The 27,116-nt window shown below is 47.1% G+C and overlaps 2 protein-coding genes across 7 annotated transcripts in view; one reads left to right on the top strand and one right to left on the bottom strand.

The window, feature by feature from the left end:
* HLCS (holocarboxylase synthetase) overlaps positions 1 to 23,154 on the top strand; it is a 231,872-nt gene extending 208,718 nt beyond the window's left edge. For 5 of the 6 annotated variants that reach the window (XM_086675952.1, XM_086675953.1, XM_086675951.1 and 2 more), the window contains 5 exons: positions 7,895 to 7,962; positions 9,646 to 9,806; positions 15,830 to 15,944; positions 18,126 to 18,339; positions 19,800 to 23,154. In XM_086675952.1, the coding sequence (XP_086532078.1) occupies positions 7,895 to 7,962; positions 9,646 to 9,806; positions 15,830 to 15,944; positions 18,126 to 18,339; positions 19,800 to 19,971 (730 nt within the window). In that variant the 3' untranslated portion in view covers positions 19,972 to 23,154. The remainder of the gene's footprint in view (positions 1 to 7,894; positions 7,963 to 9,645; positions 9,807 to 15,829; positions 15,945 to 18,125; positions 18,340 to 19,799) is intronic. The other variant, XR_015240443.1, reaches the window with a different exon arrangement.
* Positions 23,155 to 23,212: 58 nt separating this feature from the next.
* Positions 23,213 to 27,116, bottom strand: part of SIM2 (SIM bHLH transcription factor 2) — a 55,996-nt gene continuing 52,092 nt past the window's right edge. Inside the window, exon 11 of the mRNA XM_086675954.1 lies at positions 23,213 to 26,786. Within this exon, the coding sequence (XP_086532080.1) occupies positions 26,341 to 26,786 (446 nt within the window). The 3' untranslated portion in view covers positions 23,213 to 26,340. The remainder of the gene's footprint in view (positions 26,787 to 27,116) is intronic.

Raw genomic sequence — 27,116 nt, 5'->3', positions numbered from 1 at the left:
AGCTAACATTTAGGAAATCTGGGTGCTGGGTGAAAGTCATGTAGGAGTTCCTCCTACTGTCCTGCAGCTTTTCTGCTAGTCTGATATTATTTCAAAGAGAAAGGTTCAAAACAAAAGCAAAATAGCATGAGCCTTAGAACCAGCCAGAACTTGATTTGAGTTCCTGCCTGACCTGCTGGCTCTGTGGCCCTACAGAAATGGTTTCACTTTTCCAACACCGTATCTTTGTCTGACTTGTGAAGCTTAGATGAGATACTGTGTGTGAAGTGCCACTCATAGCATAAAAATTCGGCATCAGTTCTGGACAAGTTGAAAGTCTACCCAGTGCCTGCAGGGAAACGGGTCCCAGATGTCTGCTCACCATGTGGTCAAGATGCGTCAGCGCCTGTCTTCTGAAACAGCAGCCACGTCTCGCAGCAGAAGGCCCTCTCTTGGGGTAGATGACTCATGGTAATGGCTGTGGACGCGCTCCCTGAGGAGCCCCCCACCTTCAGCCACAGATGATGGACTCTGATTGGCTTGAGCCATGGGTTGAGAGCCTATAATCTGGTGACCTGTAGCGGAGGGGCTTAGCACGTGGTCTGAGTGCCCGTGTGTGGTTGTACAGCAAAGGCTCACGTCCAGAAGGTGAGGAGCTAGGATCAGGACCACCGTTGAGGCTGGTCATAGAGGTCGCAGTGGGTGCCATGACGATCTCCATCTACACAAGCCTGGTTGTCCATCTGCAAATTCTGTAACTGCACTGGTCTAAAGTGGAAGGAGGTGATGCCCAGACATCCATTATTTATGTTACAGTGTCACGGGTGAGAAACCGTGGTTTGTGTTCATCTTGATTGAATAATACGGGCCAACAGCAATAAATCTTGGTCTAACTAGACAGGTGCCTCGTTCTGAAAGCTGAATCCACAGGACCCCTTCCCTGTGAACAATGAAGTGATTTAGCAGTAGCGTAGATGCTATTATGATGTTGGAGATGGGGAAGATTAGCCGGAAACCTATGAGTGGTGGTTATGTTAGGAGATACAGAAATTAAACAGCATTTCCAGGAGAGGGTCTGACCCACAGCATCCTTCAACAGAGGTACAGGTGGGGCTTCTGCTTCTGGGGAGTGCTGGAGGGGGGTTGCGATGTGGTGTTCTTGAACAGTCCAAATTCCCATTTCACCTATAATTAAAATACTCATCCAGTTATACACTGAAAGAGAGAAAAGGGTATATAATGTAAAGTTTACTTACAGTATTCTAGGGGTTGACTGAGAACAGGTTGTTATAGCTTTAAATGTCAAAGCCAGAAAGTAATGAAAATATGTTAATAAAACTGTTGTGTGCCTGTGTGCATGAGTGGCTGAAATTATTCACGAGTAATAATAACCTGAAGAAAGTGCTGCCTTTAAAAAGTCAATCAAATAGTTAGTTCACCCAACTGTTTATAGCTTTGCTAAGTGGGTTCAGAGACCCAAGATCTAAAAGGGAATATTTTGCAACCCCAGTTACTGGTGTTAATCTAAATGCTTTGTAGCCCTATGTTTAGATGATAGTGCTTTGTAGATAGAAGCGGGAGAGGGGGTGAGAGGTACAGAGGAGAGGCATTATCTAGAATTTTTGAGGAGTGCTAAAACACACATTTGGGGAGTCTGGGTGGCTCAGTCGGTTGTGCACTGAGAATCTGCTTGGGATTCTCTCCCCTCGCCCCCGCCCCTTCCTCTCTCTGTCAAAATAAATAAATAAACTTTAAACACACGCACGCACACACTCACTCACTCACTCACTCACTCACTCACTCCACTGATCCTCCCTCTCCCTGACCACCCTCTTTATCCCCAAGAGGGGGTCATGGGACAGTGGGAAGCTGTAGGATCCATGCAACAAAGAGGAAGTGCTCTATTTAAATACCCACCCAGTGTCAAACCACCATGTGTGTTCTGTCTCCTTCCTACCCTAACCAGATTTCCTGGGTGACTGGAGAGATTTAGAGAGACGAAGCCCCTCACCTGATGGTTAGTTCTGTCAACACTGGGATTTGAATTTGAATCTTGATCTGATTCCCTTGGTCTGACTCTGCTGCACTGTGGTGTTTTCAGAGTTTCCTCAGGAACCTTGCCTTTCCTGTCCTGCCAGGAGCAGTAGCCACCCCACGCCCCAGTTCCTGGATGGCACTGTGCATCTTTGAGACTGTCAATCTCAGCTTTGCACCCACATGCCTAGCCACTTGTTCAGAAGTCACCAGGGTGTCCCCAGGCATCACAGAGCCCTCTGGACCGACCCCTTACTCCATGTGTTGTTGTTAAAAAAAAATAGTTAAGCAGTTTTTCTAAAAAAAAAAAAAAAAAAAAAAAAAAAGCGGGCACCTGGGTGGCTTAGTAGGTTAAGCGTCTGACTTCAGCTCAGGTCATGATCTTGCAGTTTGTGAATTTGAGCCCTGTGTTGGGCTCTGTGTTGACAGCTCAGAGCCTGGAGCTTGCTTCAGATTCTGTGTCTCCCTCTCTCTCTGCCCCTCCCCAGCTTGTGCTCTGTCTGCCCCTCTCTCTCCAAAATAAATAAAAACATTTAAAAATTTTTTTTAAAATGCATGTTCTTACATTGAAGACAACTTTAAAAAAATTAAGAAAATTGACTCCTAGAGTCAGACTTTTTCAAAATGAAAATATCTTGATATTTTAGCTTTTTAACTTAAAAAAAAGTCTTCCTGAACTAATGGTTGGTGTTTGCAATGTAATACATTAAAAAAAAAATTTTTTTTTAAGTTTCTGAAGTGAAGTTTAGCGCCGTTTCCTTTGAACTATGCAGACGTCCGCAGGGTTGTGCGTAGTGGGAGTATCTCTTCCAGTAAAGCTTTTAAAAATCAGAAACGGTGACTGAATGAATGTCTGGCTTCCTGGGTCCTCCTCCCCCTGCCTCATCCCTACCCCATTAATTGGGTTATTTTTTACGTATAGAAAACGGAAGGGGGACTATCTGAGAATGCGTGTTTCCGAAAGCCAAGTAAAGGGAGGGGTCAGAACTGAGAATACGAGGGGGAAGACAGCAAAGAAAAGACACAGCATGTGCACCAGGAGCAAGAGTTGATGAAGGCCCCCCATGCTCCGAAGATGCCGGTGGCCACACGCATGCCACCTCCCGAGCCCAGCGGCAATCTGTGCAGGGACAGGAGGCAGATTCAGCCTGCCCGTTGCACGGGGCACATGCTTCCCAGGGAAGGACGGCAAGGGACCGGCACAGCCGTACGTGCAGCGTTCGAGTTATGGGGGATCCTTACAGGGAGCCTGCTACCGCTCAGTCGGTTGGCAGTCTACCGTCTCTGGAAAGGAAGAGAGTGCTCCCCAGCTAGTGAGCTGGCAGATGCATGCTTCACCTAAGGAAGCAAAGTTGAGTTTCAATAAATCTTCTTTTAAATAGCATTTTTTCCTGATTGTACAATGAATGCACTCCCAGTGCAGAAACACTGGAAAATTCAGAGAAGTATAAAGAAGGAATTCAAAACCACGTGAAATCTTACCACCCAGAGACCACATGAGACAGCATGGAGGAGTTAACATCACCACGTATTGGTTCCACCTCCACCTTCTGGAGGTAACAGCCACTGTTGATGCGTGTCCTGTATTTTTCTCTAAATGCACACAGGAATGGACAGCTTACATAGAAGGGGATCACACGTGCTGTTTTCACGCATTCCCTTTTTTATTGTCTGTAAGATTAAAATATCAGTAAGATATCAATCAAATAAGGTATCAATAAGATGTCCATAACTATACATCCGCAACATCCTTTTAATAGTTCCACAGTCAGGAATTTCTCCAATCATCAGAAAACCTATTTTGTAAAATATATCTATGTGTATTTGTTTAAAAGGGGGGAAAGTCTAAGAGACTATGCACTTTTAATGAGAAGAGGGACTTATTTTCTGCTCTGCACTTTTCTGTATTTTTTTTAAAATGAATACACTCATCAGAATAACCAGAGCTAATATTGTGGTATATTTCTTAACAATTTCAAAAAGGGTATTTTAAAACATCTTTTAGAATAATGCTGTATATAGGGTTTTGTGTCATAATTTAATCACCTGAAGGAGTCCAGTTGACATTTGCGTGTATCACAGGTGGCTACATGATAGGTTTTCATGTGAGGATGCTATGATTTTTTTCATTCCTTTATTCATAGACTGTTCATATTGTTTCTGATTTTCACATTGTAAAGCTGTGATGAATAGTTGTGCCCCTGAATTATTTTGTTTCTCTCTCTGAATACTCCTTAGGATTTACACCTAGAAGGACAGTCACCAGGTCAGAAAGCATAAAGTTTTTAAGGCTGATTGCTTATGAACAGACTGGTTTCAAGAATTTCTACTTCTTAATACTATCAAATAAGCTTTTGCTCATAATAAAACGGGTGCTGTAGATAACTCTGTCTTATTTAATTTTAAAGCAGATCTTTTAGTTCTTTTCTTGGAAATATTGATGAGGAATTAATTACAAATATTATATCTAAACATAAAAGCCATGCTTTTTTTGCCAGAATTTTTCAGCATAATTTTTTTAATGTTTATTCTTGAGAGAGAGAGACAGAGCATGAGCGGGGGAGGGGCAGAGAGAGAGGGAAACACAGAATCCAAAGCAGGCTCCAGGCTCTGAGCTGTCAGCGCAGAGCCTGACGTAGGGCTCGAACCCACAAGCAGTGAGATCATGACCTGAGTATAAGTCAGATGCTTAACCAATTGAGCCACCCAAGTGCGCCAAATTTCAGCATAATTTTTAAAGGTAACCAGTCATCTTAAAGGAAAGTTTTAAAATAAAAAATCATCCTATAATGCCTAATAAGTAATAAAGCCTGAATAAATCTCACTCCGTTTTCTATGAATTTTACATAGTTGGAATAAAAGTATATGTAGGTTTTTGTATACTGCTTTTTCAAGTTTTTATTTATTTTGAGAGAGAGAGCAAGTGTGTAAGCATGTGCTCAAGCTGGGGAGCGGCAGAGAGAGAGGGAGAAGAGAATCACAAGAAAGCTCTGTGTTGTGAGCACAAAGTCCGACATGGGGCTCAGCCTCACAAACCATGGGATCATGACCTGAGCCGAAATCAAGAGTCAGAGGCTTAACTGACTGAGCCACCCAGGTGCCCCTGTATACTGCTTTTTTATTTAGCGGCGTGTTGTAAGCATTTCTTTCATGTTGCCACATACTCTTCATAACCACCCTATTTAATGGGAGTTATTCCATTGACTTCATGTACCACAGTGTACTCAACATTTCCCTATTGAACACATGGGCTATTCCCACAGTTGTATAGCTCTTGGTGAATGTGGACTGACTGTTTCCTTAGGTTTGAATCCCCAAAATGGATTGAATGGGTCTGAATTTAATTTAATTTTTATTCCTTAAGGATTTTCACACAGGTTCATACCGGCCTGTCCTCTAGATCAGTCTTAATTATTGAAGCTTCATTCCAACGGTGAAATTCGGGACATTCCCGTTGGCCGAGCACCCACGAGGTGCTGTGATGTCCTTAGGAACCGAAGTGGTCACATTTGCAAAGTGGCCTTTTGAGGTCTGGATGTTGGAGACTCCAGAGAAGAGTAGAAAAACAAAGCGCTTTTCCGGCATGCCCCGTCAGTACCGAAGTGAGTGCATTCAGCTACCACTCACAGAAACCTTTTATTCCACAGCCTTCGCAAACAAGGACAGAAAATATACAGCAGCAGGGGCATAATCATTATGTAACCTCATCCTTTTTTTTTTTTTCTTTCTTTCTCTGTTTCCTTTTGTGAGAACATCATCAACTCAGGATGGAAATGCATTTATGGTGCCTCCTTTCTGCTAAAGCAAACCCTAGCGGCTTCATTTTCTGAAATGCAAAATTCGCGAAGTTCATAAATGCTTCTTTGTTGACCGTAAGTCGTGTGGTTTGGCCCCCAGAGTTATCTCAGATAGCACAAATAAATCTGGCGGCCCCTGGTTGTCTCAGACCGCGTATTACCTCCTTCCCTCGTTGTCTCCCTCTTGCAGAATTTCCTCCTGGCCTTCAGCTGCACAAACTCCGTCTTCTCATCAATATGCCCTGTTAACTGCTGCCAAACCTCCAGCAGTTGAGTGCATATGTTCCCTTAATCATTTCTCTTTGTTCTAGAAGTCTGTGTTTGGTTTCTAAACCTCCCCCACCCCCTCGCCTAATTCCACCATCACCAGCACTGGCTATCGACAGGACCGTGTTCTGTCTACATGTTTATTTAAAGAACATCCTAGATTGCCTGCCATTGAGAGAGCTTTTGCAGTCTGCTCACAGCGTGCTAAATCATCCCCCCCGCCTACTCCCCTAGAAAAGGTTGTTAGCTGCCCCCCACCGCCACCAGAACCTGTGGCCTTTGGAGCCTCGGTGAGGGGTTGCCGGAACTTTCTGGAAAGCGTGAAGTCCTGAGAAGACAGTGTTACCTCCCTGCATGGACAGAGATCCCTTCTCTGTTTTCCGCTGGTCCGACCCAAGAAAAGGACGCTTTATTCTTGGAGCCCAACATTGCATAGGAACAGTTGGTCTCAATGGGTTATTCATGGTGTCCAAGAGAAATACTTCTGGAGCTGTGTTTCATGTAAGATGGAAGGTGGGCTTGGCACGTCGACGCAGGCCGCCTGCTCTCTGGGAGTGCCCTGTGCCTGTCAGACCAGCCAGCCCCCACCCGGTGTGGCCAGGCTCTTCTTAGCAAGGAAAAGGGGTTTTCCGGGCCCCTTGCTACTGGGGTCCGTGCGCATCAATGCCAAAGTCTGCCGGCCATGGTGCACAGAGAGACACTGTGCCGTTTCTCTACACTTTTAAGTGTGTTTCTTCTCTTACCATCTGTGGAGGCCCACCCCCTTCCCTGAGCCCCGATCGTGGTCTTTCTTCAGGGCCCTTTCTCCTCAGCAACTGGGGAGCAGGGTGCTATGGAACCTTGGAAACTATTATTGGAAACTTCATACAAATACCATCTCTCCATCATCCCTCCTCTCACCTCTTCCCTCTCCCAAAAGTACTTCACAGAGCCAGCAGCTGCACCCGCAGTGGGCAAACCTGATTTTTGCTTGGTTTAATAAATTCTACCATGAGCCTTGCCCACTCGGTACCTGGTCAGCAACTCCTGGGAATGCAGAGGAAAGTCTTCCTCACGCAGAGTTAAAATATGTAGAAAGTGGCTGGGAGGAAATTCTCAGTGTGAGGGATTTTTTTTTTTCCTCCTTTCCTTTTCTGGGGGAAAAAAAGGTTAATATTGACTCATTTGGTGGAGATATAAGGCACTTTTCTACCTATCCCCAAAGGGAAGTTTGTATTCTTTTAAATGAAACCATTTTAAAAGCAGAACTCAAGCCTAAAATGATCCAAGGTTCTCCGGAGTTCTCAGAAGGTGTAGATTTATTTACTATAGTTAAAACATAATTAGTTCTCAGGGGATAGTGTATCTTTTAAACGGCTTTATTGCCACCATATTGGTTTTCTGAATAATCAGAAACTTCTGTTATGATTATGTTCTAGTGTTCGGACAGAAACGCACCGTAAGTAGAAACAAATGTCAGGAACTGCTAGTTGTCACCCAAAGAAGGGACACCACATCAGAGTGGGGAAGAAAGAACTTGGTAGGATATTCCGAAGAAATAGAATCGAGCAATGTCTTAAATAAACTAAGAGCTCAGGCAGGTACATAGCCTTTCCCCACCCCAATCTTGTTTGATTAAATGGTGTTTTCTTGGCTCTTCCTTGTTCCCACTGCAGAGGCTGGGAAGGGGGTCATTATCCCTCGAGACCTGGAAAATGGCCCTTTCTTCCCCCACATGCTCGCAAATGAGTGCCAACAGGGTCCCTCCTTGTGTGTGAGCTGTGGGCTGCCCTATCATGTCCCCGTTCTGGCTGACCAGTCTTTCCCACCGTTTGCAGGTTGATGTTTGAGATCCCGCAGGAAATGGGGTTAATAGCCATCGCAGTCCGCCAAACACAGGGCAAAGGTCAGTCATCTTTTGTTATCGTTTCTGCTGTTTTGTTTTCTAAAATCTGTGACTCCTGTGTCCAGATTGCCAATGGATCGTGTGTGCTGATTGTGGAGGAGACGCACATTAGAAGTGCTTGTGTTCACACCCCCTAAAATGGAGGAAGAGGGCGGGAAATTGATCAGAAGATTGAGCCTTTTGGTACAATTAAAAGCATTGTCTCAAACTGAGATGGTTATTAATCACTGGATGTTCTACTGGGAATTTTTGTTTGTTTGTTTATTTATTTTTGAGGGAGTGTGAGAAGGGGTGGGGCAGAGAGAGAAGGAGACACAGACTTCCAAGCAGGCTTCAGGCTCTGAGTGTCAGCACAGAGCCCGACAGAGGGCTGGAACTCACAGACTGCCAGATCATGACCTGAGTGGAAGTCAGACGCTTGACCGACTGAGCCACCCAGGCGCCCCTGGGGATGGTTTTAACATTCAGTCATCTACATCTTGTAAATTCCTCTTTCTGACACATTCTAGGCATTGCAGTGTGTGAATCATGACTGTGTTATAGAGACATTTATTTGCCTGAAGGTTCTCTGGGAGGTGCCTTCTGTGTCCCTATTGAGTGTCACACAGGGGAGGCCTTCCGTCTGCCAGCCCCCACCCCGGCTGCCCTGGAAATTCCATGCAGCGGGCGCTTGATCAGTGGTCAATGCCCGTTCACAGAGTGATCACAGAGAAGCCAAGGGCTGCTCAGAGCTTCCGCCACCTGCTGACCCTCGGAAACCAGAGCCCGCATCCTCCCAGAATCCACTTGGGGTCCAACCACAAGCAGATTCCATGCTCGGTGGTCATGCAGGAGGCACTTGGCCCTCGCCCCTGCTCCAGACAGCGCCAGGCCAACCCAAACGTGCTTGTAACTCTCAAGAGAGGCTCCTTACGCCTTTCTCAGAAGGAGCAATGAAATAAATCCACTGTTTCCCACTTCTTTCCTTTGAATATGTCTTTTGAACATAACTCAAAGAGAAAATTCATTTTATCCAAAGCCGGGGGGCTCAATATGGTGGTTTAAATAAAGGACATAGAAGGACTTTGATTATACCTCTCATTTTGATCACTTTATTTTCTTGGCTTCTGTTTTAGGAAAAAATAGTTCAGAGAGTTAATGCTAGGGCTTACTTTTTAAATTCAACTTCCTTTTCCCCCCCTTATAACAGTGAGATGTAATTCACATGCCATACAGTTCCCTCATTTAAAGTGTACAATTTTGGGTTTTTTTAAATATGTTCACAGGTTGTGAGACTATCACCACAATATGGGTCACTTCTAAAATGTGGCTCCCAGGACTTCTCCTGGACAGGACACACGCGGCTCATTTTCCCCACTGTTTCTGTTTTTGCCTGCATGGCCGTATGGAGAAAATTAAGCTGACAGTCACGTTCAGACACTGTAAGACTTTGAATCATCAAAGCCTAAATGATATGCTCACTGAGGCTGAACATTCTGCTACTTATCAGAAACTTGTTCAGCAACACAGCATCAGATTTTAAAAAGCTTCTCTGTTCTGGAGTTAACCCTAGAATCTCCAAGCATCGTAATCAGTCTGGGTTGATTGCGCACGTGGCTGCTCGGCCCATTTGCTGCCGCTGTGTGCATCTGACTCTGTTCGCATGGCAACGTGGCCACTTTCCTGATGGGGCCTGTGTTCCAGGGCGGGGATCGAATGCTTGGCTGAGCCCCATGGGATGCGCCGTGTCCACCCTGCTCGTCTCCATCCCGCTGAGGTCCCAGCTGGGACAGAGGATCCCATTTGTCCAGCATCTGATGTCCCTGGCCGTTGTGGAGGCGGTAAGGTCCATTCCTGAGTACCAGGTACGTGCAGCTCCTCTGTCTAACATCCCCGCCCTGCGCGTACATCCCAGCTGATAAAGTCGGTATATGGAGGATGTGTCCGGACGATAGCTGCATATAGAGTTGCAGACTGCTCTTTGCAAAGCTGGGCAACAGAGTGTTCTTGGAGCTTTGAGAGTTTGGAAAGCACCAGCAGCTTTTACAGCGGCGTGAGGCTCGCCAGATGTGTTTCTTTCCCAGAGTTTCCTTTCTGTGCTGTTGTCCAATTTATCAAGTATCTTAGGGCAAACCTCTTTTTATTTATTTTTTCCTTTAATTGAAGCCCATTGGACGGGATGGGCCACTTGTGTTTTCTGGTGAAAAGCCTTATTTTATAGACCTAAACAACCTTCTCATTTCCCACCTTCATTTTGCACAGTCACTGTTGGGCAGAGCAATCCTTTGTCTGTGGCCGCCCAGGTTTAACGTGCAGGTTCATTTTGGGGTGTTGCTCCCAGCTCTATGGCAGGGGTGCCTGCTTCGTCATTACCATTGGATACTTTAGTGTCACTTATTAAGGAGACAAGAGACCAGTGCACACAGTCACTGTATATCCTCTTCCTCAGTGTTCCTGGAAGAATTTCACATGAGTGTAAAAAGGGAGTTCCCAGGGCACCTAGGTGGCTCAGTCCATTAAACATCCCACTTCGTCTCAGGTCATGATCTCACGGTTCTTGAATTCGAGCCCCTCATCGGGCTCTGTGCTGACAGCTCGGAGCCTGGATCCGGCTTCGGATTCTGTGTCTCCTTCTCTCTCTGCCATTTCCCTGCTTGTGTCTGTCTGTCTGTCTCTCTAAAATAAACTTAAAAAAAATTTTTTTTCAAGGGCGTTCATCCCCAGGCTCCCTCCCACCTACAGCTCTTATGTCAGGCTGAAAACAATTATTATAGAGGCTAAGATCATGACTTTCAGTGGGGCCTGTCCTCATGTTCAACAGGGAAGCCATCATCGCCAGCGCCCCTTAACCCCCTCTAATGTGGTCACTGTGTGTAGGGCTGGGGTATGTGTTTCCCAGGCATGCACACTGAAGTCCCAGGCATGCACACTGAAATATGACATTTATTACCAGGAATTCAGCACACTTGCTGTCTGTATCTGAAGGGCTTGGGCTTAAGCTACAGATTTTCCACACCAGCGTTTCTCGCCGTCGGCACTGTTGACATTTGGGCCCCACATCTCAGGTGGGAGGCCTTCCTCTGCAGGAGGTGGGACGGCATCTCTGGCTGCTCCCACTAGGTGCCAGCAGGATTCCCCGCAACCTTCACAGGTTCAGCCTGCAGCCCCCTGAGCCAGACGTCTACCCCCTCGTAGAAGGCAGTTGAGAAGATAAAGTTCTGTTGGGAGGTCGGGGGGTGGGGCGGGGGGGGGGGGGAGGCGGTATTTTTAACCCTAGCAACAGGTTTGTTGGTCTTAGGAAAATAAATGAAAATTTAAATTTTAAATTAGCCTGGTTAGCTTTTTCTTGGCTTTGATTTTGACCTTGTAGCCTCACCTGTTAACTTAGCGAGCATTCTTTGAGTGCCTGCCTTACGGGAAGGGCTGGGGGCAGCGGGATGTGAGGTGGGCAGCCCGCCCTCAACAGCACACCTGATGGGTGTTGTCCCTCACGCTCCTCCTTCTGTCCTGTTTCTGTAGTGACGCAGCCCAGTCTCACCTGTGTGATGTGACTTTGGTTTGGGGTTGGATGTATTCTTCCGTTATTTCATTTTCAGTTTTTACTGAGATAGAATTGACCATGTAAGTTTGAGGCGCACAGTACAATGACCTGACCTACTTGTGAAGTGGTTACCACAGGAACTTAACACCCATCACCTCCTATAGTTCCTAGAAAACATTTTTTTCCCCTTGTGATAAGAACTTTTAGGATTTACTTTCTCAGGATTTATTTATTTAAAAAAGAGTTTTTTTTACAGTTTATTTATTTTGAGAGAGAGAGAGTGCAAGTGAGGAAGGGGCAGAGAGAAGGGGGAGGGAGAGAATCCCAAGTAGGCTCCATGCTGTCAGTGCAGAGCCTGACACAGGGCTTGAACCTACAAACTGAGATCATGACCTGAGCCCAATTAGGATGCTTAACTGACTGAGATCAACTCAGGTGCCTCTCCGTATTTATTTATTTATTTATTTATTTTTTTATTTTTTCTTTTAATTTTTTTTTTCAACGTCTATTTATTTTTGGGACAGAGAGAGACAGAGCATGAACGGGGGAGGGGCAGAGAGAGAGGGAGACACAGAATCGGAAACAGGCTCCAGGCTCTGAGCCATCAGCCCAGAGCCCGACGCGGGGCTCGAACTCACGGACCGCGAGATCTTGACCTGGTTGAAGTCGGACGCTTAACCGACTGCGCCACCCAGGCGCCCCTCAGTATTTATTTTTAACAGAGTCCATTTAGCTTACACAGTACAAATCCAGGATGGTTGAAATAGGCCCCAGTTACGTAGAGTTTGCCTTTTTTTTATATAAAAATTTTAATGTTTATTTTTTGGCGGGGGGAAACAGCGTGAGCAGGGGAGGGTCAGAGAGAGGGAGACACAGAATCGGAAGCAGGCTCCAGGCTCTGAGCTGTCAGCACAGAGCCCAATGTGGGGCTCGAACCCACGAACTGTGAGATCATGACCTGAGCTGAAGGCGGACACTTAACTGACTGAGCCACCCAGGCGCTCCGTACAGTTGGCCTTTCTTACATCTTTGGTCAGATGTCACCATCAGCACACAGATGGTGCCTGTCTCCCTGGACCAGAGGGAGTGTCATGGAAATGCCCATTACTCCTTCCAGAGCTTGCAATCCACTGCCTACCATCCCTCCCACTGTTTTCTTCTGTTTGCGAGGTCCCCGCCATGCCAGGTGCCTGTAGCCCTCCACCCTCCCCTCCCCTCCCCTCCCCTCTCCTCCTCTCCCCTCCCTTCCCCTCCTGTCCCCTCCTGTCCCCTCCCTGTACCTGGAAGTTCTGTTTGCCCTGGGAGGCCCTGCTCCGATGCCATTCCCGGAAGCTTCTAGCTACAAACTCCCTCTTCTAACCTTTTGGTGTTTGGAAGGTCTGAGCCACTTTTATGGTTTCTCCCGTGGCTCGCTCTGGAGCAGTGTTATTTGTGCTTCTGGTTCCATCTCCTGTAAAGGAACCAGCTCTGTGGATGAAGGGGTAGTTTTATTTTGATCCCAAAGAGCCTAACATAGCACTTTGTACCCGGGAGGCCCGCGGCAGCTGTTTGAATACGTGGTTGAGATAGTATAAAAATAAGCACGCGGCCTTTCTCTTCGTTGAAATAGATGCCATAGTTTCCCCACAGGAGAAGCCACGGTTCTGTAAGCCGCCATTGACCAACTAGACCTGAACATGTGAAGTAAATCAGGAACCCGGGAATGGGGCCAGCACGGAAGAAAGCCGCTGCCCACCTACCGCAGGAGCCGAGTTTGGGCAGGGACCGTGTTGGGTACATGGGGGCCTGGGAAGGCGAGAGAGGACAAAGAAGGGGACCTGCGAGAGTGACCACGGCCAAAGTCTCCAAGCTACAGATTTTCCACACCAGCGTTTCTCACCGTTGGCACTGTTGACATTTGGGCCCCACATCTCAGGTGGGAGGCCTTCCTCTGCAGGAGGTGGGACAGCGTCTCTGGCTGCTCCCTCTAGGTGCCAGTGGGATTCCCTCAAGCTGTGACAACCAGAGATGTCTCCAGCATTGCCCAGTGTCCCCTGGGGCAGGGTAGCAGAATGGCACCCTTGCTCCGGCCGCCATGGAGATCCCTGTTCTAGACACGAAGGATTATGAAGCTCCCTCCCTGTCAGTTACAGGTCCCGGTGCTCATCCCCACGTCTTCTTTATGCTTTTGTTCCTTTGTGCTTTTGCATTTCTCCTCTCTGCCTAGAGTGCCCTGCGGGGCAGAACAGAAATGTATTCCGCTGGCTGAGATGCAAAGAAGGCCTTGTTGAAGGGAGAGAAGGAAATTTCTTGGAAGCAGCAGGCTCTGTAGCACAGTATTAAGCTCCCTGGGGGCTTGGTGTCAGAAAGCCCTGGGTTTGGGGTCACCTGAGTGCCTTGGTCAGTGGAGTATCTGACTTCGGCTCAGGTCATGATCTCACGGTTCGTGAGTTCAAGCCCTGCATCGGGCTCTGTGCTGACAGCTCAGAGCCTGGAGCCTGCTTGGGATTCTGTGTGTCCCTCCCTCTCTCTCTGCCCCTACCTCAGCTGGTGCTCAAGCTGTCTCTTAAAAAAGTAAATTAACATTTAAAAGGAAGGGAGGGAGGGAGGGAGGGAGGAAGGAAGGAAGGAAGGAAGGAAGGAAGGAAGGAAGGAAGGAGGGAGGGAGGGAGGGAGAGAAGGAAGGAAGGAAGAAAGGAAGGAAGGAAGGAAAAAAAGGAATGGGAGGGAAGGGAAAGGGAGGGGAGAGGGGGGGAGGGAGAAAAAGAATCCCAGCTCTGCTGCATCTGAGTGTAACTGCCAGCCACCCAGGCAGTCTCTGTCAGCTTCAGTTTCTTCCTCGTAAAACAGGGACAAAACTAGTACCCCCTGGGGGTCTGGTGTAAGTAACATAGGGACTAGGGCTGAGAAGGGGCTCTGGGTGGTACTGGCCCTCAGGGAAGGAAGCGAAAGCACTGTGGGATCAGAGGCCATCAGCTACCCTGCAGTCTTTCCGTTTTATTTGCTGAGTGTCTTTCTTTCAGCCTCATATATCCCGATTTCCTTCTTCTCCCCACACGTGGCACAACTTGGCTGCCACCCCCGGCCCAGGAGTCCTGGCAGCTCCAGCACCCACTGGGTCTCACCCGGTCTCTGTGCCCACTTAAGAGTCCCGGCAGGAGGTGGGGGTCTGGGTGGCCCAGCTCAAGGCAGTGACCAGCACCGTTCCACTGCGATCGGGGCTCAGGCAGGGTCGCCCAGGGTTGCTTCAGGGTAGAGACGCAGTGAGCCACAGAACAAATCGTTTCTGTTAACTGCTGACTGTCGGCAGTGTTTTGAGATCCTTCCGTAATAATTCAGTGAACCGTGTTCCTACCCTGCATCTCTGTAGCATTCTCCTTGAAACATTTCTACCCACCTTTTATGATATTGGTTAACTTAGGGCATCTTTTCTCTCTCGGGCATGAGCTCCTTAAGGGAAGAGAACCCAGAAGCATTATTCTCTCCCTGCCCCCAACCCAGCACACAGTAGGTGCTCACTGCTGGTGGATTTTGGTTTCCCGGTGCATGTAAGTTACGTTTGCACTATACTGTGGTCTAAAAAAGCAATGGACACGCCTTAACTAAAAAATATTTTATTGAGAGAGTGCCTGGGTCTCAGTCACTTAAGAGTCCAGCTCTTGGTTTTGGCTCAGGTCATGAGCTCATGGTTTGTGAGTTTGAGCCCCGCATCAGGCCCTGCACTGACAGCCCAGTGTCTGCTTGGGATTCTCCCTCTGCCCCTCCCCTGCTCATGCTCTCTCTCTCTCTCTCTCTCTCTCTCTCTCTCTCTCTCTCTCCCTCTCCCTCTCTCTGTCTCTCAAAATAAATGAAAAACTTAAAAATATATATTTTATTGCTAAAAAATGCTAACCATCATCTGAGCTTTCAGTGAGTTGTGAGATCACAGATCACCATGATAACCAAATAATGAAAAAGTTCGAAATGTTGTGAGAATTCCCAAATTGTGACACAGAGACGCGAAGCGGGCAAGGGCTGTTGGAAAATGGTGGCACTGATCGATCAGCTTGCTCCTCTCAGGGCTGCCGCCAGCCTTCAGTGTGTAAAACACACAGTGTCTGTGAAGCACGATGAAGACATATGCCTGTACTGAGATAATGAACAGTGCTGGGGTGCGGGGAAAATGCCAGAATTTATGCCAGATATGTTCTTTAGGTCTCTCCCAGCCCCAAGGTGGTCCTTTCACACTGGATTGTCTCAAAGATTAGCTGTCAGAACCAGAAGAGAGGTTGAGATCCCATGTTCCATTAGATTCGAGAACATCCTGCCTATCTTCCTTTTCCCTTTGTGTCCTGTGCTTGCTTGTTTAACGCACAGATTTTCCTTTAGGATATCAACTTACGAGTGAAGTGGCCCAACGATATTTATTATAGTGACTTCATGAAGCTTGGTGGAGTTCTGGTTAACTCAACGCTTTTGGGAGAAACATTTTATATACTTATTGGTAAGCTTTTAAAGCCCTTTCCTCCACATTTTTAGATTAATAAAAGCAAAAATAAAAATGGTTTATACATGGCTACATTGGGGGGAGTGGATTATCATATGGGATTACTTTTTCTCTGAGTCCTAAGTTACAGAACACAATATGTATGCAAAACAGGCCAGATTGGTTGAAAGCCCTTCCAAGGGGTTTAGCGTTCCTGTCTATGGCCATGGAAACCACCAAATTGGTATCACGTCAAACAGGTTTTTTATTACACCTCTCCACGTGCCTGCTTCTTGTTGAATTAGAAATGATGAAAACAAACATTTGACATGCCGTTTTGTAATAAGAAAAGAAAGTCAATTTCAAGGATGGGGCTCCTGGTGGTCTGGCATTCTTAATGGGACCTTCCCAGGCCATGAAAGAGTTGTGTTCTTTTGGACCTTCGGAAGAAGCTCCAGGCTGGTCAAGGTGGGGTGAAGAATCCCGCTTCCCCGCAGCGCACCCGCATCAGGCGAGGAGGTGGGTTCAGAAACAGTTTCAGAAATTCTTAGGCTCCTGTTCCTCCGAGCATCGGCTCCTCCCTAATGTCCAGGAGAACTCAACATTCAAAAATTAGTACCGGACAGAAAACACGTGACGACGTGTCAGAACTGCCAGCCAAAAGATGCAAAGCTTCTGTTTCCGGCGCTGCTACCAAACTGTTTCCTATCGTCCAAGCTCTGCTTCCCATTTTTAAATGTGTTAATGAGGCTGGATGTAGATGTTCTGAAGTAGGGCCCGTAGGTATCAATGGGGCCCGGGGATGGCCTCAGGGAGCTAAGGAAGTCTGCCATTGGGGGCGGGGGAGGAAAGGGAACATGTTCCTCTGGGGAGAATTCATAGCTTTTGTTAAATTCCTAAGGCCATGGGAGGTGATGGGGGGAGGGGGGGCATCTTTGAGGGGAGATTCAGAGCCACCAACAAGGGCACTCTCTGGTCCTTAGAAAGGCGTAGCCGAAGTTGGCACTAGTCAGTGTTGCTATTTCCCCCAGGACTTGGAATTTTCTGAATATAACGGAGATTTTCAGGACCGTGTACACATACGCTAATGCCTCACCCTCCATGCCGTGTGTGTTGTCGAATGAATGAACAAATGAAAACCTGCTGATTCTGTCCCTGTTGCTGTAGTTATGTGTTTTTTGTTTCCAGATGTAATTTATATTGCTTTGTATTTTAATAGCCAGTATATTAAAAAAAAAAAAATCTGAGGCCAATCAGTCTTTCCCTTCACGCTGAAAATGGCTCCGAACATTTACCAAAGAATACTGCTATTGTAAATGTCACCATTCTATCTGAGGCGAGTACTTGGGGAATTTTTTCTCAGAGGCACTGAAAACAAGATAGTCTCACTGCTTCATTCTTGCCGTATTTCATTTCTTATTGAAGACCTCTTTGAGGTTGATTCAGGGCCCTGTTGAAAACTGAGGTTTGACTTCTCTGAAGACTTCCAACTCTCCCGGAGAGGATGGTGATATTAAGTAACAGCAGAGACAAGCCTGTTCAAACCCCACTGCTGGTAACTCGCTCTCCCGAAGCTGTGGTTTAGGAGCCTGTAAAAGAGCCACTGAACATGGGTTGGCCCCTTGCCAACAGCGTAACCCTAGCACCAGAGACTTCCAAGGGTAAAGTATTAAAAGATGTGTTCTAGGTTTATGCCATGACCAAGGTTTGAAATCTCTGAATCCAGAGTTTACTCCTTAAGACCTGAATAAAATTCTTTATTTTCAGACATGCGTTCTGTTACTCAAGTCGGAAAAGAAACAAGAAATTTTACTGTATATTGGGCTCAGGGCAGACCTACGATTCTTGGCTCGACCCCGTGAAGGATCGTTTCAGAGGCCAGTCTAAGGAGTTCGGTCCCGTTCATAGCTTCTGTTTAATCGAATCGAATCTGCCTTTCTCACCCCAACCGGTCTGCAGTAAGGTTGGGGTGATCCCAGCTTGAACAAGGATAATAAAGGAAGGATGAAAAAAGGAAACCGGTCCCAAAGAGATAAGTCATTCTTTAAGTGGCCAGAGATCATAAATTTGAAATGAGGACAAGGAAGCAGGGGGCAGGGGATCCGGGCTGTAACTTCTTCCAGGTGGTTGAGAGGAATGTGTGATCCTCCCAGGACGTTGAAGCTGCTCGCGTTTTTCAACTGTTTGCTTTTGTTGCAGGCTGTGGATTCAACGTGAGTAACAGTAACCCCACCATATGCATCAATGATCTCGTCACAGAATACAATAAGCAACACAGGGCAGAGCTGAAGCCCTTCAGGACCGATGATCTCATCGCCAGAACTGTGACCGTGCTGGAGAAACTGATCGACACGTTTCAGGACAAAGGGCCCAATGGCATTCTTCCCCTTTATTATAAGTATTGGGTACACAGGTCAGTGCTGGCCCGTCTTCACTCTTTTAAAATGTCTTCATTCAATTAGTAGTTCACTATCTTAAAACAAGAAACTGAGCACAGGTCTAGATAACTATTTTCTCCCTTTCTGATGGAGAAAAAACTGGCGGACGCTATTTTGAGCCAAGTTACCATCAGCAATGCCAGGACGAACTGGCATCCCAGGTCTGCTGCTGATGGGATGCAGCGAGAAGGACACAGCATCACCGGAGAGTTTTCCCGCATGTTTATTTAAATCGTAGAACATTCTAGATATCAACAGTTTTCAAAGCAAGATCCCCCAGGGTCAATAGCATCCTCACCTGGAAACTTGTTAGAAATGCAGGTTATTCTCAAGTTCCACCCTGGGCCTCCTAAATCAGAAACTCTGAGGCTGGCCGAACACTCGAGCACAATTCATGTTTCAACAAATGCTCCAGGGGATCCACACGCACCCAAAGCCTGAGAGGCACTGGTACCTATCAGCAGGCCTCTATGCTTCAAAAATGTTAATGTCCTCTAACACAAAAAAATAAGAAGAAGGTGGGAGATTTGTTTGACATTAAAGAGGACTAAAGAGGCATGACAATAAATGCAAGATGTGTTTCATAATTAGATCCTGGATGGGAGGAAATAGCCACAAAAAATATTGATGAGACAATGGGGAAATTTAAACATGAACTATATTTTAGATGTTATTATACCAAGATTAGACTTCTTGAGGGTGATAATGGTATTTTGGTTTTGTGGGAGATTGTTCTTAGGAGGTACATGCTGAAGTATTTAAGTGTAAAGTGTCATGATGCCTGCAACTTATTTTTAAACGTCCGCAAAAAAGCATGTGTGTGCACGAAGAGAGAAAGCAAATATGGAAAATGTTATCAGTTGGTGTGAATATAAGCGAAGAGGGAATCTGAGGTTCATTGTACTATTTTTTCAACTTTTCTGCAGGTTTAGACTTCTTCCAAATAAAGATGAGTGGCGGGGGGAGGGGAGGGATCCTCTATTTTAAAAACTATTTACAAGGATGTAACTCACCGCAGGTACATTTGGAAAAGATTAAAAGTAGCATTAGAGCGAGTTTAACTCGCAGGCGATGCCACCCAGCTTTGTTTTATAAAATTAGCTTCCCAGCTCAGTTTCTTTGGCCCCAATCTAAGCCAAGAAAACCTAGAGCTGCACAGTGGTTCTTAGAAGTGCTAGGGGGTGAGGAAGTAGGTACACATCATCCTCCGGATGAGCAGAATGAGGAGAAAGTCCGAACTCTGTTGGAATTGCCATCAACCTGATTATGCTAGTAGTTTATGAAAACAGTTCATGAGGGACCAGTGAGAGTCCGAGCATCCTACCCCACCCCCCGCCCTCCCGAACCCTTTACCCAATGGGTAAGTACTTAACCACCTGTCTTGCAGATACTGCGTGACATTTCCCAGTGACTGTCTGCTCTTCTTCATGTACAGTGGCCAGCGGGTCCGCCTGGGAGGCCTCGAGGGCCCGGAGGTGTGGATAGTCGGCCTAGATGACTCTGGGTTCCTTCAGGTTCAGCAGGAGGATGGTGAGATCGTGACGGTGCATCCAGACGGCAACTCCTTCGACATGCTAAGAAACCTCATCATCCCCAAACAGCAGTAGCCCGAGCCTGGGGTCACTGTCCTGGCCGCTGGGCAGTGGGAGGGCGGGCGGAGCCACTGCATCGAACATTCCGGTTCAATTTCTGCTGCCTTTCCTAGCCCGAGGAGCTGGAAAACGGATTTAGAGTTGTAGGCGGATTTTTTTTTTCTCCCTCCAATTAACCTCCTTAATTCCTTAATTTTGTTCTGTCTGTTGCCATTTGACTTGGTGTCAGAAGATGTTCTGGGGGGTAGCAGAAGATCTAGTTCAGATAAAGCACTACCACAGGTGTGAAATCTTTCTCCCCTCTTGGGCTTGGATGTGTGTTTATTGGCCCAGAAGAAAAACACAAAAAACACAAGTTTTTATTTGGAAACAGCAATGGAATAATTCAGATGTTTCCCCAGTAGCAGAGACCTTCACTCCCAGACTATTAAAAAATAAATAAAAAAAAAGCTTCCAGGCCCAAACCAGCAATGAGGTAGAGGGTTGGTAACACTGTTTATGAGCATCCAGGGAGGTGTTTTGCTAGAGGAACACTGGCAGTTCGTTGTTTTATTTATTTATTTTTTGTCCATAAGGAAAGAGAAGGTAGATTTCTGAGGGTTACTCTGGACCCACTGGTTTGTGGTCCAGTCACAGTGCCTAAGTGGCCGCAGAGATGGGTGTCACTGGCAGGCTGCAGTGACCTTGGAGAGGAAATCAGTTACTTGCTTGGACATTAATGTATGAGCCCTCTTTTCATAAATTTGAATTTACTGCATATCCTGAAGTGATGGGATCAAGTTCAAGAGCCTTAAAGTGTTGATTAGGCCTCGTGTGAATGTGGGGTGGATGATGGGGCCCTAACAGCTGGAGACGAAGACGCATTCATACCACACACAAGGGAGGCTTTGGGGCTTTTAAGCCAGTTGTAGGTTCACTTTGAAATGTGGTGGATTCCTGAAAGACGGTTTGGTGCACAGAGAACAGAAGTACATGGCGTTTTATTTGTAAGCCGTAATTTTTACCCCTCTTTTCCTAAATTGCTAAGAAAGGAAATACAACTGATACTGAGCGCCCATCATCTAAGAGGGAGGGAGGGTGTGTGTGTGTGTGTGCGCGCGCGCGCGTGCGTGTGTGAGAAGCTTTAAAAGAAGATGTTCAAGATCTGATGCCCTAAAAGTCTCCATGGAAGAACAAAAGAAAGGAAACCTTTTGATATACATTTGTGATTTCCAGATGTACTCCATGCTCTTTCCATGTAACTCCTATCTCTGTTGAACTTGTGAATCACACGCATTACTTTTCAGCCTTAAAAGGCCAGTTTTTGTCCACTTTTCTCTCTTCCTGCCAGTCCCAACTGAAATTAGTGGAAAGAAAACTTGATGGAGCTCTCAGCATTGAACAGAATCCCTTTATTATACACTAGCACTATCTTTATCCAGCTTTACTTAGGCTAATTCCAAAAACTTGCGGTTTTCGGTATAAAATGTGTCCACCTTTAGCCAGGCACAGCCAGCACCATAGGAAGGGGGAAAAAATAGCATGTTTAGTTAAGTACAACAACCCAATATGTGTTTTTGGAACTGTAACTTTTAAAAGAACTTCAGAAGTAATTTTTGCAAATAAGGCTTCAATTAGAATTTTGTCAAAAAAAAAAAAAAATGCTTCTCTCCTAAGTGTCTAAGTCTTCTTTTGGAATTAGTGACAAGTTTAAATAAAAGTCCACACCACCCCAAAATCACCAGATGAACTCACCCTTGAGAGGGCATCTGCAAAATATCATCAAGAGGAAAGATCTCCCCGCTGATGCTGCGAGTTTCATTTCTCAAACTTTGTAATATAAGGCAAGTCCTCTCTCAGAGCTGCCATTGTTACTGTTTGAATTTCTTTGGGGGGTTCTTTAATGAAAAACATGCTACGTTTTGTTTTTAGCTGAAGTCCTATTCTAGATAGTTCTGCTTTGGGGGAAAAAATGTTATCATTTCATTTCCTTTCTGTAAATTAAAACTAATGAAGTGTGGCCATGTCAGCGCAGATGGAGATGTTCCGGGCATAGACCACTTTGCCTCTGTGCTTTTAAGACTGTTCTTTCTCGTGTCGTCACCCAGTCGCCTTGAGGGACACGAAGTAGACTTGAAGCAGATGCTACGTTTTCCGTAAACCCGATTTTGCCTCAGATGAACCAAAGACTTTTGAAATTCTGCTTCATATAGAAGAGCTGAATAAAAGCATTTTACTTGTAGCTATTAGCGTTAGGGAAATTATTTACTTGCTACGTGACACTCCTGGGTTTGAGGTCGTTTTGTGCACCTGACGATCTCTGATCTCAAGTAGCTTTAAAGTCTTAACGGAAACTTTGCATTTTCTTCATAATCTTGAAAACATGGTAACTGAACTCAGGATTGGCGTGGGCTTTCCGGGCATTTGATTGGCCCCCGCGTGTGGAGGCTGCACATTGATTGGCCCCCGCGTGTGGAGGCTGCACATTGATTGGCCCCCGCGTGTAGAGGCTGCGCATTGATTGGCCCCCGCGTGTAGAGGCTGCGCATTGAGCATGTTACCTGGTTTTGTAAAAGACCAGACCGCCTCTCTTCCGGGCTGGTGGCAGATTTCCGAGGAAGCCGTGGAAAAGCACCCCCGAATGCGCACAAGGAAGTTTTCCCTAGGACTCGTGGCCCCCGCCGAAGCAGCACCCCTTGATGCTGGGCCTCCTGGCAGCATTCAGGGGGTGTGGGCAAAAAGTCCAAGGATTCGTGTCTGGTCTCAAACACTCCGTGGGGGTCGCTACCGCAGACTTTGCCCGATGTGGGAATGAGTGGGCCGATGAGGGGTGTGTGATGGGTGGGTGCACAGGCCCAGGTGAGGGTAGTATGCAGCCTCCAGTCCCCGAGTCCCCCACGTACACCCACGGGGCTGGCCTCTGTGGTTCCCCCTGCCCTTGACCTGGGAAGCGGGAGAAAAGCCAGCCTCACCCAGCAGTTTCAGGATGTAGCAGGGAGACATTTTCAGCTTGCATTCTGGAAGCTCTGTTTGCTCCTAACGGGCAGAAAATGGAGAATCCTTATTCCTGCATAATTACTATGCACATCAAAAATGTTTAAAAGCGTACACCTTCCCATTTTTACCTTTTCAAAGAATCATCTCTGAAAAGTAATTACTTTAAACCAATGCCTATAAAAATCGAGTCTTACCAAAATAAACTTTCAGGTTTTCTGTACAGTTTGGGCTCATTGTTATTTTTACCACAAGTTTCATTTTTAAAAACAGGCAACTACTCTTGGTTACCAGCATTTTTATTCATATTTAAACATTTTTACAAAATAAATAGTTTTACATGGTAAGGAGTATGTATGTATTTCTAAGTTATTAAGAAGCTGGGTGCTCTTTGTTGTTTTTGATTTATTTTTGACAAATGTGTCATACAAAAGAGAAATATTACTCCAAAGAATGAAACCCAAAGTAAAACAAAAACAAAACAAAACAAAAACCTTTTAGCTCAGGTGAGAAAGAAATTTAATATAAATTTTTAAACTGAAAAACAAATTTAATGTGACAACAAATTTAATAGAAGAACAAATTTTGTTCTTGGAGAATTGTTCTTTTGTAAGAACTGCTTGACTTTTGTTTTGAGGCTTTTCCCCAAGATTTCAACTTTATATGTCATACTTAAGTTTAGGAACAGCTTGAATAAATGCATCTTCGATAGCCCAAGAGTTGCGATGCACTACGATTTTAAACGACTGTAATTTTCTGGCATTTGTTTGAAAACCTTTTTATGTCATTTTATCGCAGCAGCCCCCACAGTCTACCTTAACTGTCTTACAGTTACAATAAATTACAACTTCGGGTAGACTTTGTTCGGGATTCATTGACCGTGTAAACCTCTCCCACCCTTAGGGTCCAAGGGGAAAGGCTTGGTTGGCCCTAGGACTGTTTAAAAAGGACAAAGGGGTGGGGGGCCAGGGAGTGGAAAATACCGCTCTTGCAGATCTCCTGAAGCAGCCCCGTTCCCTTCTCTACAAAGGTATGAATGGAATGGCTTTTCTAGAAAGGGCTTCCATGAACATAAAGGAATTCCTTTCCCTGGGAGGCCCCTTGGAGGGCCCAGCCAGTCTTAAACTGGGTTTCTTTCTCAAATCCGTGTGAACTGGCATTTTTCGTCAACGTGTTAGGAACCCACTACAATTTTTGTTTTCTTTTTGTGAAAGTCGTATTTATTAAAATGCTTCCTCTTCCCCTGCCGGAGCCTCATCGAAGTCAAGAAACGATACCCCCAGCTTAAATGTGCAGACTCTTAAAGATGGGCTAACAATATTAGGTTGCCATAGTAACTCCCGTTCACTTTAAACTGAGCTGCTGGCCGCCTGAAAGCCGGCTTGCGTAGGAATCTTCCTTCACGTTCTAGGCTAGGAAAACCGTGATGTTTGTGTAGACAAGGGCGTTCTCCCTAGTACCCATTTTATTTTTCAAGCACACACGCACTCATTGTTAAGCCTGTTTACGTTATCATTTGTGAATCTATAACGGTCTTATCTTTTTCACCGCAACCTTTGATCTTAAGCTGCTCGAAAGCCTTCATGATCTGTATTTACTCATAAACACGGCCCCCGATGGTTCGCAACAAGTTAGACACAAATGCATTTTGCGGTACTTTATTGAGAAACGTCGGGTGATCGCTCCCGCTCCTCAAAACCGCTCCTTCCAGGAATCATGGTTTAATTAGGACGGTTGTGAGCATAAAAAAATAATTACCCCGTGGCTTATTTTCTGTATGCACAAAGACCTGCTGATGAGGTATAGCTAAGCGCAGGACAGGGGTGTAGGCGTTCGCTTCTTTTGACTCATTCCCTTTGCCACACCACACGTGTTCCAAAATTTGCAAATTTCACCCCCCCTCCCCCACCACGAGGCAACTGACACCCTGCTCAGAAAGGAGGCGGACCCTCACTCAGTGTGACACCAGGTCGGCAGAGTATCATTTCACATTTTGAGAACAGTTGGTTACAGGTGCCCTTTGATTCTAGAACGATGCCTTAAAGACTTCTGTGAAACATCTTTCCGCTCAGGCGCAGAGTTTCCTAGAAGAAAACCGTTTCTGACACAGCGAAATGATGGAGTGTTTATCGGGTGAAGCAAATTAGAAGACGGTGGTTCAATGCATCGAACCACTTCAGAGCCATGGTAGGATTTTTAAATGGTGAAGTCTTGAAGCAGAAACATAAAAGACAAAAATGAATGTACGTTTATTTTTAAAAACACTGCTGGTGCTTTATAAAAGGATTTCTGTTTACCTCCTACATACAGGACATGTTCATGGAGTTTTCTTGCTATGCAGAAAAGGCAGGAAATGCTAAAGAAAATGTATGCACCATTTTTATCAGATCCCTTTAGCGACTTTTCTTCCACAAGGCGCAGTCCATTGACAATTTTCCATATTGCACATGCAATTTAACTAACTTTATTAGCACTACTTATAGCAAACACGAGCCTAGGGAAATACAGGTCTGGGTGGACCAGAGGGATTTCGCCTTGTAATCAAACCTGACAGGGGTAGCCAGTCGCCTTGGGCACCTAAATCATCCACATGTCATTCTCAGAAAATATCTGGCTATATATAATTTTTTGCATTTAATGCCTATTCAATATACTCTGAAGGTGCTATTCTCGGTATCAAGAGTTCACAGAGGTTAGGAGGAAGTAAAAGCACACCCATGCTCATTCACTCCCTTGGTCTTGGCTTGCTGATTTTTGTACCGAAAAAAAAAAAAAAGGCTTAAATTAAAACAACTTTTCATGAGGCTCATGAATGACTTTTAAAGACATGAGAGTTGTCGATTCCTGGGGCTTAAATCATCACATCCTGCCTTAAGAATCTAAGAGCGCTCTGAATTCTGGAGCCTCCTCCTCCGGGTGGGCCACCGCCTGGCGTATCTGACTGGATCGGGTTGGGCTTTCGTCTTTACGGCGGAGGCTCCCCCGGAGCGGAAGCTCCTTCAGTCCCCAGTGGGATTGCTGCTGCGCATCGGGGACGAGGCGAGGCGCGCGGGCCTGGTGGCGACGCGAGGAAACCAAGTCCGCCCCCGGAGACGGGGCAGGTGGAGGTCGCGCGGGGGACGCGGGGGACGCTCAGCTCTGCCCCCTTCGGGACCGGGCTCTTGGAGAACAAAGGTCTGGCGGGCCTTTCTCCCCCGCCGCGGGCGCGCCGCAGTCCTCTGCACCGGCGTTTGCGGGATCTGCGTAAAAATCTAGAAGCCGGCCGCGGAGTTCTATTAAAATAGTCGTCTCTGTATAAATTAATTTAAACCGTGCATATACAGCCCGCCCCTCGTAACTCGGCTGCACTCTGGACAACAGGAGCCCGGGGCCCGGCCTATGGCTTCTCCCTGCGGGCAGCCCTGCGCGAGGTCACCTGCCGTTGGTGATGATGACCGAGGCGCCCAGGTAGTGCGGCAGCGGCGCGCCGGGCGGCGAGGCGGCGGCGGGGCCCGGGAGCCGGGGCCGCAGCGCGCCGGCCGCCGCCTCGGGGCCGCCGGGGCCGCAGGCGAGGGCGGGCGCGCCGGGCGCAGCGCCCCCCAGCGGCCCGCGCCGGGCCAGCACGCGGTGGTAGTTGAGCAGCACGAAGGGCAGCTGCGCAGGCGCGCCCGGGGGCTCCGGGGCGGGCGGCGCGCAGCACTCGGGCGCCGCGCGGGCCAGCGCCAGCCGCGCCCCGTCCCTGGCGGCCTGGCGGGCGGCCTTGGCCGGGCCCAGCGCGGGCTCCTCGCGGTAGTGGCCGCAGCTCGGGAAGCTCGGCGGCGGCGGCGGTGGCGGCGCGGTGTCCTCGCCGAACCTGCGCGCTGCGGCGGCGGCGGGCGCTGCGGGGACAGGCGACACGTTAGACGCCCGCGCGGGGGGAGGAAGGGGACACGCCCAAAGCGGCACCAACCCGGCGGGCCCCGGGCGCCGCCACCACCCTCTGGGCCACCCGCAGCGCGCCCCGCCCCCGCAGCCGCCCGGCCCCTGCCCCTCCGCGCCCAGGCCCGCCCGCGCTGTCCGGTCGCAGGCTGCACTCTGCGGCGGCGTTCGGGTGGTCGCATTAAAGAGCGAAGAGGAACAGGTGGAATTCATGTGAACAGCGCGCTCAATTTAATGCCACATGTCCCAAAGGTTATTTCAATGTGGGATCAATAGTTTTAAATGATTGT

Source organism: Puma concolor, chromosome C2, assembly GCF_028749965.1.
Source record: "Puma concolor isolate L17-30 chromosome C2, mPumCon1.1.hap2, whole genome shotgun sequence".
NCBI lineage: Eukaryota > Metazoa > Chordata > Mammalia > Carnivora > Felidae > Puma > Puma concolor.
Note: the sequence above shows the minus strand (reverse complement) of the source record. Positions and strands in the feature narration are given on the sequence as shown.